This window comes from Scardinius erythrophthalmus, assembly GCF_964197995.2.
Source record: "Scardinius erythrophthalmus genome assembly, chromosome: 23".
Taxonomy (NCBI): domain Eukaryota; kingdom Metazoa; phylum Chordata; class Actinopteri; order Cypriniformes; family Leuciscidae; genus Scardinius; species Scardinius erythrophthalmus.
The window spans coordinates 10,958,038-10,973,583 of NC_138243.1; the positions used below are offsets into that span (position 1 = coordinate 10,958,038).

Below are 15,546 nucleotides of genomic sequence, written 5' to 3' on the forward strand. Positions count from 1 at the left end.
TGGGCCAATGAGATCACCTTGTAAGTGTCATTGAATCTCAAATCATGTTTTAGTTTCCATCCACTTACTGTACTGATGTGGATGTTTGTGCGTAAAACCTTTGTGCAACTTCGCACCTAAATTTATACTAAACAATCTGGCAGAAGTTATGCATTTAAGTCAAATTTCATGCATGCTTCCTTAACTCTGCAGGTGTTATGAGGGAGCGTCAACACAGTGACTCATTCTCTATGACTGACAGACCCCCTGATGAGTTCTGCCTTTCCCCAGAAGCCCCTTCAGATATTCTTTCAATTGATCTTCTGCACAAGAGAAGTGAGATGATAAATATTATGCATATATTTTTATGACTAAACACCCATCTTACATTATTACATGATTATTATTATCAATTGCCAATATATAATGTTCTGTTTTTGTTATTCAGAATAGCAATGTGCCCATGATATGTATGGAGACTTATGTGAACATGAACATTTCTACCATAGCTTGTGCTGCATAGGAATTCCAAATGCAGAAAACACTGAAGTACAATTGACTGCCATTGAAGGCAAAAATCCCTTCTGCTACAGAAAGATTCAGAGTGGATCACTGCAGCATTGCCTCTGCTTCCCTGAAGGGGAAAATGTGACCTACTTTTAACTCTCGCTGCCTTGGATTGGCTAACACACTCTACATGTTTGTATGTGTGTTTCTATGTGAGCAGAAATATGTGTAGTACTATATGTTGCTTTTTTATTATGGTTCACATATCTTCATTTACAGTTGTTCGTGTCCTTTAGAGGGATTGAGAGAAATTACCTAAAAATACAGCATTTTAAATTTGCATTGTGTAAATATATATTGAGTCTTAAATTCCTTTACAAAGCTTCAGGCTGAATCTTGAGGGATCAAAAACACTGTTTATCAGCAGAATGTGTTTTTACATAATTAATTTGAATCTCTAACTCACTCCCATCCCTCTCATTTCTTTCTGTTTTTCTGCAGGTATGTTGAAAGCTGTGAGTTTAGCAGTGGATCTAATAATAGCTCATTTCAACTCAAGACAAGACCCAGAGGAAAAGGTACTATCAGGAGTAAAAAATAAATAAATAATAATAATATGGAAAGGGGGGCAAAATATATTGGATAGATGTATCATTGAATTTAACAGAAATGTCAAATATTACCCATGGTTTCTAATTAGACTGCCAGGCAAAATTTTGTATATAGTTTAATGTACAGACATAGAGTCCTTTTAGAAGATTAAGTCTCATTCAGATCTCTTAAATTGTTTTGTCATTTTGTTTTTAGATCAGACTGGGAAAGAGTTCACTGTGCACCACAATCAGCATCCTTGTCCTTAAACAGCTCTACCCCGCAATCCAGACCATCCTTCAAGATGGTTTGAAAGCGTATAAATTTGACTTGATTATTGGAAAGCGACGCAACAAACTATGGAACATCGTGGAGGCCACGGCACAGCCAGGTCTGTGGGAGTCAGTCAGATGATAATCAAATGAAACAACTTCATTCCCAAGTGAAGTGCTCTCAAAAGCTGATTGGACACTGTCTTAAGATTGCCAATGTTTCTGTCTTCATAGGCTCATCTACCCGAATGCCTGCCAGCTTGGTATCTGCGGTAAAAAAATGTTCCCAGTTATCAAGTCGCATGCGGCTCAGTGTCTTCATCATAGATCTGCTAAAGTAGGTCAAATGCTGAATACGTCTGTTAAAGTTATGCTACAGTACAGTTAGCTAATGAACATATTGCTCTTTAGCTTGCGTGCTTTGGAATTCTGGATCCATCATTTATACACTTGCGTAGGTAAGTATTATGATGTTTAGCGACAACTATAAAGGAATGTATTGTCCGTCGTCACAATACTTAATTCCTTACTACATTTTATACTTTTAAAATGAATGCTCATTTTATACTCAATTCATAGATGTTGTGACGGAACACTATCACCAATGGGGTTTCTTGGCTCTGGCCCAGGGGCCAATTTATGGACAACTGTTTCAAGAGCTACTTCTTTTGCTGCAGCCACTCTCCCTAGTGCCCTTTGATCTCCATCTGCCAGCCGAACCTCAAAGTATGGAAAAGCAAAAGCACAGAGTACCTCTGCCTCATCGGCTTCTTTCCCAGTCAGCTCAGTTTCTTCAGATGAGCTCTATCCAGACAAACAGCAGAAGCTCAACAGGTCACAGTGATGTTAGTGAAAGGGAAACTGACGGATCTTGGCAAAATCAGACACCCACCTCAGAGTGTGGAACAAAGAAGAAAGAAGATGAAGCAAACGGAATGGAAAACATTGAGATGCCACAATCTTCAACAAGTCCTCTGGAGGACAAACACTTCAGTGAGCTGCGTTGGGCCAGACTCTTTGGCTCTGGAGTTGGAACCCTAGTTGGGCCACAGAGGGCACAAAAGAGAATTAGTGGATCTCTGAGAAGTAGGTCAGTAGCTGTGAGTCCTCAAAACCTCTGATAAATTCACTTTGTTAACTCCGGTTGTCTTTATGACAGAACATTTGTCTTCTTCTAGGCGGCCCTCAGAATGGCTGAAGCTTGGAGCATCAAAAGTGGATCTGCTAGCACAGTCAGTGTGGACAGGGAAATGGCCAGATGCTCATTCAAGTGGTAACCATGACAGAGACACAGCAAATAAAGATGAAATATTAACTCTTAAGACCCCACAAGGAGTCTGATTTCAGCTAGACAGAGAAGAAGCACAATTAATCCAAAATAAAAATCACCTGAATGAGATTTTACCCAGTGCAAGAGCACCATCTCTGTTCCTGGACAGAATGTTGCTATAGTGATTTATCAATCAGGAGAATTTATATTATAGCTTGGTCTTTAAAAGGTATCAAAATATTCACTTACTTTTAAGCCATGATGTTATGAAGGTTTTTAGATTAAATTTCTACCACAATCAAAGTATTGTGCAGAGACGTATATTGTCTATCAGCAATCAAGCACAAAACTGGAACTGAGGTCCCCAGAAGTCTTTTTCAACCAATCCCAGCACTTTATCTCTGTCTCAGGTCATTAGCTGTCATATCATTCTAGGCATATCATTTCTGCTGTTATTGAACTATGTGGCTTTAAAAAAGTAAATTTCCATTATGGTCTATTTCAAAATAGTTTCTATTACTTAGCCATTTCCATGCATGAAAGTATAAATGTATACACATGACAAACTAATCCTGTAGTTTTCCTTTTTTGTATTCAGTGAATTACAACTGCTGGTTTATTGCATTTTTTTGCACGATGAAATCTAGCTATTTTCTTTGATAAATATGCATGCTGAGTAGCTATATATTACTTATCACTTAACAGCAGGACTAGTTAAGTAGTGATATTTGTTGAGGACTACATTTGCCCAAGCGTGACCCCTGATGTTAGTGATGAAAAGATTAACAAGAGCTCATTGAAGAGGAAGATTTGATTATAAGTCAGTTTTAACAGCAGTGTTTTTTCTATTCCCTGATATTAAAGTTGTGCCTGATTGGAACCTTCTGATAATAAAGATTTGTTGAGTCATTAATGTTTGTATTGTGTGCTTTTTTGTATGCATGTACCAGAAGAATTTAGGAAGTATTTGTAAAAAGCATATATTTAGTCAAAATAGATTTCTTTTTGTTGGATTAAATGAAAAGCTTTTCAGTGAACACATGATTTTGTAAAATAATACTAAACCATACCACTTCCACCACTTTTAAAGTTATAGTGAATCTCGTTAAATATGACAACATTAACTCCACAGCTACATGTTGATTGTTAGATGACCCACGTGACTTTAATTGTCCTTAGATGAGTTATGTGTGATCACTGATTTCAGTTGCAAGGTTGGGTCTTCAGCTCAGACTGTTTTCCCCTGCGTTCTTCCTCTGTGTACCAGTGTGACCCAAAGCATTATGGGTGAGCTTCCCAAATGTATGGCCATATTGAAATCTGTACCCTGTTGATATAAAATAACAACTTTTCATTGCTCTTCTACTGGAAAAGTCAGCATCACTTCTGGAAAGAACCATACAGTAATTACCATCTTCACTTACCTGGTATGTGGCCCGTGTAGGAGGGTAGGAAACCTGATTTGGAGGAGTATATTGTGGGTATCTGAGGCAAGCTGATGGACGACTCCTCTTGCAGGTTGAGGGAGGTCTGACCTGCCTTCATTTCCTTGCTAAAGTGGATTAGTGCCTTGTTGGTGATGATGGGATATCCAGTACCAAAGAGGAACCGAGCTTTGGGGACATAGCCAGTAAAACCTGTCAAAATGACAATTGTTAAACATTGGTGCAAAATTCATTAAAATACCTCATCTTGGTAAGCCCATCTCTGGCTCACCTGAGATGAAATACTTATGTGGGCTGTTATCCTCCATGAAGTACGGGGAGCCTTGTGGCATCCAGGGGTCCGGGGCCTTGTAGGGGGCAGGATCGTTAGATATTGCAATCAGAGGGCTGTTCGATCTTCCAGGCTACAACAAAGGACAACCATTAGATGTAGCTTTGAATTTAAAACTAGATATTGCAAGCTGAAGAAGGCAGCAGATGAATATAGCTAAAAAAAAAAATAACAGCATCTATCTATCTATCTATCTATCTATCTATCTATCTATCTATCTATCTATCTATCTATCTATCTATCTATCTATCTATCTATCTATCTATCTATCTATCTATCTATCTATCTATCTATCTATCTATCTATCTATCTAATCAGGGGAGGGGACTTTCACAGCTTGTTTACACAGTTATGTATCACAATGGCACCATGGTACAACAATACTACGCGTGTTCTAAAGAGAGAAACCCGTAATTTAGAGCGTAAATGGAAACAAACCAACTTAGAGGTCTTTAGAATCGCATGGAAAGACAGTATGTCACGTTATAAAAAGGCCCTAAAAGCGGCCAGGGCTGAGCATCTACGCAAACTAATAGAAAACAACCATAACAATCCTAAGTTCTTATTTAACACCGTGGCGAGACTAACAAATAAACAGATGTCTCCTGAACAAAGTATTCCATTACAGTTTAGTAGTAATGATTTCATGAAGTTCTTCACTGAGAAAATAGAAAACATCAGAACCACAATTGTAAACGTTCAATCCTCAATCGCGCCTTATAATTCAGCCTCAATTATCACGCCGCAAGAACAATTACAGTGCTTCACAACTATAGAACAAAAAGAGTTAAATAAACTTTTTACTTCATCTAAAACAACAACATGTTTATTAGATCCCATACCAACTAAACTATTGAAAGAAGTGTTACCTGTAGTGGAAGAGCCTCTCCTCAATATTATTAACTCGTCTTTATCTTTAGGTTATGTTCCAAAAACATTTAAACTGGCAGTTATAAAACCTCTCATTAAGAAACCACAATTAGATCCGAATAATCTAGTAAATTATAGACCCATTTCAAATCTACCTTTTATGTCTAAAATACTAGAAAAAGTTGTGTCCGCTCAACTGGGCTCTTTCTTACAAGAAAATGACACCTATGAAAAGTTTCAGTCTGGATTCAGGCCGCATCATAGCACTGAAACTGCGCTCGTTAAAATCACAAATGATTTACTTTTAGCTTCTGACCAAGGCTGTATCTCAATATTAGTTTTACTTGATCTTAGTGCTGCGTTCGATACTATAGATCATACAATACTCTTAGATCGACTACAAAATTATACTGGTGTTCAAGGACAAGCATTAAGCTGGTTTAGATCGTATTTATCTGACTGCTACCATTTTGTTTATTTAAATGGAGAAAAATCTATCATAACTCCAGTAAACTATGGAGTGCCGCAGGGATCTGTCTTAGGTCCTCTATTATTCTCAATATATATGCTACCACTTGGAAATATTATAAGGAAACATGGAATTAGTTTCCATTGTTATGCTGATGACACTCAAATCTATATTTCATCACGGCCAGATGAAAACGCTAAATTATCCAAATTGACAGAGTGTGTTAAAGATATAAAAGATTGGATGACGCATAATTTTCTTTTATTAAATCCAGACAAGACAGAGGTACTACTTATCGGTTCAAAAAACCACCCACAAAACCTCTCACAATACAACTTTAACATAGTAGGATGTCCTGTTACTTCATCCTCTACAGTAAAAGACCTGGGTGTTATATTAGACTGCAACCTGTCTTTTGAAAATCATATTTCATATGTTACAAGAACAGCCTTTTTCCACCTTAGAAACATTGCTAAGCTACGTAATATGCTATCAGTTTCTGACGCAGAAAAGTTAGTTCATGCATTCATGACCTCGAGACTAGATTACTGTAATGCGTTATTAGCCGGTTGTCCTGCATCCTCAATAAACAAGCTACAGTTAGTCCAAAATGCCGCCGCTAGAGTTCTAACTAGATCAAGAAAATATGATCATATAACACCGATTTTATCATCCCTACATTGGTTACCTATAAAGTCCCGTATTAATTACAAGGTATTGCTACTGACTTATAAAGCCCTAAACGGCTTAGCTCCAGTCTATTTAACGGATCTTCTATCGCCCTATAATCCATCGCGCTCTTTAAGGTCACTAAATTCGAGGCTTTTGGTCATACCTAGGATATCTAGGTCCACCAAAGGAGGGAAAGCATTTTCACATTTAGCACCAAAACTCTGGAATAGTCTTCCGGATACTGTTCGTTGCTCAGACTCGCTCTTCCAGTTTAAAACTAGATTAAAGACGCATCTTTTCAGCCAGGCATTCATATAATACTTTTAATTCTACAGTTAAATCCGACCTCTAGTTCATAAACGCCAGAGGAGAACTGGCCCCCGACTGAGCCCGGGTTCTCCCAAGGTTTTTTTTTCTCCATTAGGTCACCTGATGGAGTTTTTCGGTTCCTTGCCACTGTTGCCTTTGGCTTGCTCAGTTGGGGATATTTGGGGATATTTAATTTAATTAATCAATCAACGATACTATTGATCAGCATTACCGAACGTAGACGTTCCACTAGAAACAAACATTGATGTATTGTTCTAATTTATTACTGTGAAGCTGCTTTGATACAACCTGTGTTGTGAAAAGCGCTATATAAATAAACTTGACTTGACTTGACTTGACAATGGGGCGATAATTGCCAGAAATCATGTAGTGTCCTGATTGGAGAGCTTGTTTAGTAACAGTTCTTCCTTTCATTCACAGGAATGTGACACTCGACCTGCTTTGATACTGGATATTTAGCGTGTATAATTAAACAGGGTGACCCTACACAGGGGAGCTGTGAAAGAGGAGCAAACCGACTGTGACATCTTACTTTGAAGCCTGGGACGCTGTTGTTGACAGCAAAAGACAGGTCAGCAGAAGCTATACGAAGTCTCTTCTTTTGTTCCTGGCTGAACTCCAATATTGCATCTCGACAGGTTTCTGCATATGTTTTGCAGAAGTAGTTTTGGCGCAATGGAACAAATCCTTGGAGCACAGACAGATATGTTAACAGATTTGCAAACTTGACACCAAGTACTGCAATCCCCCAAGCTGCTAATAACCTGTGTATCCCGGTATCATTTTGTCCAGGTTCCTGTTGCTTCCATGCTGGCTCCTCCAGGTCTCATCGTGGGGCTCTGTGTCCTTCTCTGTGGATGGGAGATGACCAGTATGGAGCACAAGCCTCTGTGAGTGAGATACATCCGGGGAAGTCAGGAGCTTTGCTGTTAACTGACCATAAGTCTGGCCCATGTGATACTTCAGCTGAGGACAGTAGCCTGCATACCTGCACACAACCATCAGCAGATGTTGGGAATGATGATTATGTTATGGATATATAATATGTCAACCATGTGGACTGTAGGCTACATAGTGGACATACACGCATTGCATACAGTCAAACATTTCCACCATAATGCATTCTGTGACAGAAGTGTCATTTAAAAAAAAAAAAAAAAAAAAAAAAAGGGAAAAATGTCTGACTCTTGTCTAATTTTGCTGCTAGCATTTTATGTATTCTAAATACACACAAGGTGCGTCCCAATTTGCGTTCTTGTGCAAGTAGTGTGTTCACACTGAAATTTCCAAAAAGAAAAAATGCACTTCAAATACCTGGATGATGCACTTAATTATCTGAAAAAACATAGTGTGGAATGTTGGACACTTCATGCACTCAACTGCAGCTTAACTTAGTCTGCGTAGCGGAGGGGAAGGGGCTATCAGACTCCAATGTTGAAGGACAAAATAACCTTTAAAAATTCATTATTTTAAAATTATTATTCATACACTACAAGGTTGAGTACATAATGGATAATATAAGTATAGTAGTGTCATTTGGGACATTACAATTGTATTATATTTTCAACATATTATATTATATTTTGAAACAATAGGTGAGTGTAAGAAAACTTCTGATATATATATATATATATATATATATATATATTTTACTTTTTTTTATAAAAAGCTTAATTTGTGTTCATCTAAAGAAAGAAAATCAAATACACCTTGGATAGCATTTTTATGGAGGATTTTAATGGTTTAAGATTGAAAGTCTGAGTCAAGATTAAATAAATAAAACACAAACAATATAGGCTATGCTAAATGAATGATGGAGATTGAAATCCCCTGGGGGATACAGATGGGACATAAAAGTTAGTGAAGTTTGAGAATCACGTAGTGATTTAATATTAGCATTTCCATTCCCAGATAGTAAAATTTGTCTCGCCAACCTCTGGGCTGCGTCCTTGCTTGAATTCTGGCCCAGTTCTGGCTGGGTCCTCGGCCCAAAACTGGCCCAGGTAGCAGTACTGGTAGCAAAACTGGTAGCAGTACAATACTATACAGTACAATGAACTGTCAGAAAAGACAAATCAAGTTCTTATACCTGTCCTGACCTGAGCACAAGCTCTTCTCTCAAAAGAAATTGTTAGACCCAAGTCTTCAGCAGCCAATGACACTGACCAGTTCAAACTGATTTTTAACGTGTTTCATGCATATTTTACGTGTATTTAACACATATTTAACGTTTTTGGCACTCATGGCTTTCCATACACTCTCACATACGCGCAAGCATGCACTCACTCATTCACTCACTCACACACACACTCACACAAACACCCTGTCCCAAATGGCACATCAAATGCACTTTCGGTTTTCTGGACTTACAATGGCTGCCGCGTGCGCGTGTCCGTTAAGTCCGTGAGACCGTAGGGCAGAGGTCCTCAATCTGCTCCTGGAGGGCCACTGTCCTGCAGAGTTTAGTTCCAACCTGCTTCAGCACACCTGCCTTTGAATATTCAAGCGATTCTGAAGAGCTTGATGAGCTGATTCAGGTGTGTTTGATTAAGGTTGGAACTAAACTTTGCAGGACAGTGGCTGGCCCTCCAGGAGCAGGACTGAAGACCTCTGCCGTGGGGTGTCCCATTTGTCATTTTAGGCCTCAGAAGGGTGCTAGCGAGCGCCCCCCTTGCGGTCGATATGCGCCCTCGATGCGCACTTTTGCCGAGCCCGCACTGATGTGGACTCCACAGCAGACTTCTTCCCGACAGTCAACGCGGCATTACGTCACGAAAGTGTGGACTCGTAGGAAGACCACGAGAGTACTTAGGGTGCCATTTGGGACAGGGCTCACTCACTCACTCACACACACACTCACTCACTCACTCACTCAAGAGTGACAGCTGGCAGTATGCTTCATTTCAAGGTACATTTAGAAAGGTTTGTAGCTAATGTTACTTCAACATAAACCCATACATAAACTATCATTTAAATTAAAGAAAGTGCACATTTTCAAACTCATAAAAATACCAACCGCTGTGAACTTCTGGAACAAAATAAGTAACAAATAATTTAATAACAATTCAGAGAAATAACTGACAACTCACCCAGGGATGTATTGCGGGTCGGGTGTCACCAGCACTTTACTGAATTTGGGAGGAAACTGCTCCATCTTTTGAAACCCGCAGCAGTTGTGAGTGTTTGTGTAACGGTTGCTAGCGAGGGAGTCAAGGTGAGCGCGCGTCCGCGTGCCATTATGCCGGACAGCGCACGTAATCACATGACGTATGGTGTTCTCTAGTCATCGTGATGAAAGCACTCGATAAAGTATGCAGCCACCTACATTAAATAAAATAATTATTTGATAAAAAAAAAAATAATAATAAGTTTTCTAACACATATAATTACAATTAAACTGTTGGATGATAAACTCCGCTCTATCAGCAGTTGTTCTAAACGTCGATACTGCATTGACCGGTTTAAAACCGCATGGGCTTGCTGCATTTGGCTGGTACAGTGTTGACCCGTTATTAACTTAACATGACCAGTCAGTTAGTTGTGGTGCTGCAGCCTCTTGTGGATACTAGGAGAAATGCACCCGGATATATTATTTATAGCCCCAAAAAGGAAATTGGCTCTTATGAAGAAGGTCAAGCGTTCGTTATCTATAAATAGAAATGATTCCGTTGACCCAAGAGGACAAAACGGGAAATTTATTTGTCTTAGACGTGATATTAAATGGATAGTTCTCCAAAAAATGAGACTTCTGTCATCACTTTACTCTCATAACGCTCCAGTCCCTCCTACACTGATAGATTTGTCGAAACACACGAGATTTCTGAAGAATGAATCTTCACGGGTTGCCCTTTACAAAACAGTAAGTGGCCAAACACACACACACACACACACACACAGAGAGAGAGAGAGAGAGAGAGAGAGAGAGAGAGAGAGAGAGAGAGGATTCCGAAAGCACTGTTTTTATGTTCCCTGGCCTAAACAATTCAATTGAATATAAATATTAGTTCACGTAAAGTTAGGGGGAAATTCTGGGCATGCCAGTGTGTCGTCGCGGTCAGAAGCGGGGAAAGCATCATCAATGGCGGTATAACGACTAAAGTTTTTCTTAGATAGGCTGTTTGTCTTATAATGGAAATAGTTACCCGACTTAAATATCAATACTTGAAGTTCCCAAATTTGGAAGTTCAGAGTAGCTATAGCTATTGATTCAACAATTCAGTCACAGCAGTCTCAAATATGTAGGCTATATTTACATTTAAAAATAACAAATTATAATAATAATAATGTTTTTTTCTTTCTAATCAGTTAATAATGACTTAATTGTCTGTTCCTCAGCTATGGTATGGTTTCCAGAAGCGTTAACAGGTTGATCCAAACGCTCAGATCCCAAAAGCAAACAACACAGCACTAAAATCCACTGTTTTATCTCCATACTTTATCGTCTTTTAGGAGTCGTTAAAGGGGACATATCATGAAAATATGACTTTTTCCGTGTTTAAGTGGAAGGCCTATATATAATCGGGTCCCCGGTGCATTTACCAACCCAGAAAAAGTAAAAAATGACAACCCAGTAACTTTGTTTTGGTAAGCCTTTCTCTGCAAGCATGTCAAAAAGAAAGCGATCAGATCTTATTATAATATTACCGCCCCTTAATTTGCCCGTTTCCACCAAGGGGGTAATCTTTCAGAAAAAACTGAAGCTTCCCGGGGGCATTCCATTGACTCCCATTCATTTTGGCGTCATTTTGACAGCGAATAACTTTACATCTCGCAGGCAATCAGGGGGACGTGGAGGCAAAATGACAAAGTAATTAATCAGAATACTTAGCAAAAGTTGCTCCTGCTCCTAGCTCATGGACACCTCCTACTCACACTCTCCGTCTCTGCAAGTTTCAGAAGGGAATGATTCAGATTTCTCTTGACACAGCTACTAGAAGACAGACGGGTTGCTCACGTCACATCTACGTCGTTAAGCTCAGTTTGAGTCTGCGCAGTACGCTCGGCCATCAGGAAGTGAGGGCTTCTAATTGACTTCACTTTTCTCCGCTGAATCCAATGGGGTCGCTGTGTCCATTTCTTTTACTGTCTATGGTTTCCACCTGGCGCCACCATTTTCGCAAGCGACAACAGTGTAACCAGTTCTAAAGCAATGGCAAAAGTTTGAGCAAAGCATGCAAACTGTTCTGGCATTGCAGGCTGCACAGATGGACACAGAACACTTTTTGACCAAAAATGTCACAGCTGTCTTATGAAGACCTCAAGGAACTGTGTCAACTAACGTGTGTAAAAGTTAAACATGACGGACGGTATATATGCAAGTTGATGAGATGAATCGATGTAACTCCACAACAACTATAAATGTATCCACTAACGGAAACGTCCAGGTGCAGTCGAAAATTTAAAACCTCTTCCTGAGTCTCTCCATAAGGCTGCACTCTGCTACTTATCTCTGAAATCTGACTGAAATTCGTGTGATTTGTTTTTGAATCCGAAGCTTGTGGATGCATTTAAAGGGACACACACAAAAGCGTGTTTTTGCTCACACCCAAAAAGAGGCAACTTTGACAAACTATAATAAACTATCTGGGGGTATTTTGAGCTGAAATTTCACAGACACATTCTGGGGACACCATAGATTTATATTACATCCTGTGAAAAGGGGCATAATATGTCACCTTTAATAGATTAGTGTTTAAGATGCCATGAGCCCGGAGACTTAGTGTAGCCTACACTGTAAGTTTTTAAAATCTTAGTTTAAATGTGTGATATGCAGATTAACCATTGTTCTCAGTGCAGGAGGCCTGAGGTCTGGATCCCCTTGGCTTAGTCAATGGATCTCAATGAAATGTGTTGACATTGCTGTCGCCAGTTTCTTCTTTACACCTAAACATGAGCAAAAACCTATTTAGGTCCAGTATAACTTTAATTGAAGTCCAATTTTATTATGTACAATCATAATGGCATGAATAATAAAAATTAATAACATAGATTTATTGTCATAATTCCATAAACCCAATCACCCTGAATTAAATTTCTTCGTTGGAGTGCATTATACATTATTAGTGTTTAACAGTTTTTCTCTGATGTTGCATACTTTCATTTTTCCTACACAGAGAGGAATGCTGATGTTATCAATGGAAAGGAATGTCTATTCCTCTGTGCAGCTTCTGCATAGCTGTGAAATTAATGAAACTCCATGGTCCTAGTTTCAGTGAATTCTTTTTATACACAGAACAAAATTATAAACGCAACATTTGTTTTTCATGAGCTGAACTCCAAGATCTAAGACTTTTTCTATGTACACAAAAGGCCTATTTCTCTCAAATATTGTTCACAAATCCAAAAATCAGTCAGTATCTGACCACCATTTGCCTCACGCAGTGCAACACATCTCCTTCGCATAGAGTTGATCAGGTTGTTGACTGTGGCCTGTGGAATGTTGGTCCACTCCTCTTCAATGGCTGTGCGAAGTTGCTGGATATTGGCAGGACCTGGAACACGCTGTCGTATACGCCGATCCAGAGCATCCCAAACGTGCGCAATGGGTGACATGTCCGGTGAGTATGCTGGCCATGCAAGAACTGGGATGTTTTCAGCTTCCAGGAATTGTGTACAGATCCTTGCAACATGGGGCCGTGCATTATCATGCTGCAACATGAGGTGATGGTCGTGGATGAATGGCACAACAATGGGCCTCAGGATCTCGTCACGGTATCTCTGTGCATTCATAATGCCATCAATAAAATGCACCTGTGTAAGTTGTCCATAACATACGCCTGCCCATACCATAACCCCACCGCCACCATGGAGTATCACAACTCGATCCACAACGTTGACGTCAGCACACCGCTCACCTACACAACACCATACATGCTGTCTGCCATCTGCCCTGTACAGTCAAAACCGGGATTCGTCTGTGAAGAGAACACCTCTCCAAAGTGCCAGACGCCATCAGATGTCAAGTCAAGTCAAGTTTATTTATATAGCGCTTTTCACAACATAGGTTGTGTCACAGGGTAAGCCTGTGACTATGCACGGACTGAATACGCACACACACACACATGCACATTTCATACATACATCGGCGTCATGCTAACATGGTCTGTTTGCCGGCACTGACAATCATGTATACACGGACTTGTGTATAATTTGATGTTATTGTATGTTTAAAGGTGTGGTGTGGTGTATTATGTCCTGTATGTTAGTATTACCTGGTTTGCGTGAGTTACATGGGGAATGTAACATCAGTGTATATAACATAATAGGATTGTTGTCTGATGTACAGAAATAAAACACCTCACCATTATTATTTGGTTTATATGATTTATTAAGTACAGTGTTAAGAGACATACAAATATACTTACCACATTTGACGAGTCATTTGCCAAACCTGTTCAGTTAAAAATCCGGTTTATTTATACTTGGTGTTCACGCCATCTTGGTAGCGCGTCCGTGTGTGTGACGTCACCGGGGGTTCCATCCGTCATAGCTGTACAAAAAAAATGTTTTATGAGTTATTTGTTTTATTATTTGTGTGTACATAATGTGTGTGTTATGTGTATATCTGCAGATATGAGTTGATGTATGTATTATTGTTATTATTATATGTATATGTGATTTATGTGAAATATAATTACCTTTTCAAATGGTATGTCCCGGACCATGGGAGGAGTTAGGCCTATAAAAAGGCTCCAGAAATTTAGTATGGGGATGGACGTTGAGAAGCAGCCGTTAGTTGGTTCACGGCACGCGATAGGGGAATGGCGATGAGAGCGGGAAGAGCGGAGTGTAGCTCTGCTCACGCTGCAAAGGAAAGACAACGTGGCGGATTAAGCGACAGCTGTGGTGTGAATGAAGAGAATGAAGGGGGTAGTTTAGATGAAGAAGAAGACGAGTCTAATAACATGAATTTTGGTGACTGGTCTCAGGCTGAACAGATGTCTCAGAAACGTAAAAACAGAGGTTCAGACTCTGAGGAGTTCGCCGGAGGAGGAGAAGGAAGGAGTAAAACGATGAGGAAGGAGGATGAGTACAAAGTTATCTTGATGTTTGAGACAATGGGTGAAATGAGTAATCCAATGCGATTAACAAAGGTACTTAGGAAAAACATTGGGGAAATTAAATCAGCCAGATACTTAACTAACAATCGGGTAATTGTGATGTGCATGAACAAAAAACAACAAGATGTGGTGACTAAAATGAAGGAGTTAGGAGGACAAGGCGTTAAATGTCATGTGCCTGGCGAGGTGAATGGCATTAAAGGGGTGATTACTGGAGTTCCAATATCTTTAACTGATGAGATATTAAGAAGCCAGTTAATGAGTGAAAAAGTAATTGATTTGAAGAGATTGACATCTAACAGGAACGGGAAAAGAGAGCTAAGTACAACGGTGATGATAACAGTGAATGGGAAACTGCTGCCAGAAAATGTTAAAATGGGATATGTGTGCTACCCAGTTAGGCCATTTATAAAACCTGCATTGAGATGTTTCAATTGTCAAAGATTAGGCCATGTAGCAGAAGTATGCAAGGGAAAGAAACACTGTTGTAAATGTGGAGGCGAACATGGTTATGGAGAATGTGGGGATTTAGTAGAGCCTAAATGTTGCAACTGTGGAGGTGCACACAGTGCAGCATATTTAGGCTGTAAAGCACAAAAACAAGCTGTGGAAGCAATGAAGTACAAATCAGAGCACAATGTCTTATATGCACAAGCAGTAAAGAAGGTTCAAAATGAACAAGGAAATAGGATAAGTTATGAGATATCTAAGGCAACTGAAACTCCAAACAAGGGTACAGAAACGTATAAA

The 15,546-nt window shown here is 39.5% G+C and overlaps 1 protein-coding gene across 2 annotated transcripts; it reads right to left on the bottom strand.

Moving 5' to 3' along the window:
• Positions 1-3,521: 3,521 nt before the first annotated feature.
• Positions 3,522-10,231, bottom strand: cimip2b (ciliary microtubule inner protein 2B). 2 transcript variants are annotated; one of them, XM_081355293.1, is made up of 6 exons: positions 9,826-10,231; positions 7,501-7,724; positions 7,269-7,423; positions 4,336-4,468; positions 4,044-4,256; positions 3,522-3,946 (listed from the first exon to the last, which is right to left on the bottom strand). In XM_081355293.1, the coding sequence occupies exons 1-6, from the start codon at positions 9,888-9,890 to the stop codon at positions 3,843-3,845; spliced, it is 894 nt and encodes a 297-aa protein (XP_081211419.1). In that variant the 5' UTR covers positions 9,891-10,231; the 3' UTR covers positions 3,522-3,842. The 2 variants fall into 2 exon arrangements, with proteins under 2 accessions (XP_081211419.1, XP_081211420.1); XM_081355294.1 differs by lacking the exon at positions 9,826-10,231 and adding an exon at positions 9,107-9,227 and having other exon boundaries at positions 3,589-3,946.
• Between the last annotated feature and the right edge of the window lie 5,315 nt (positions 10,232-15,546).

Coding starts and splice junctions, on each gene's coding strand:
- cimip2b (XM_081355293.1), bottom strand. CDS start 9,890: ATGGAGCAGTTTCCTCCCAAATTCAGTAAAGTGCTGGTGACACCCGAC. Junction 7,725..9,825: donor GACCCGCAATACATCCCTGG/GTGAGTTGTCAG, acceptor GGTTGTGTGCAG/GTATGCAGGCTACTGTCCTC. Junction 4,469..7,268: donor ACAGCGTCCCAGGCTTCAAA/GTAAGATGTCAC, acceptor CCTTTGTTGTAG/CCTGGAAGATCGAACAGCCC.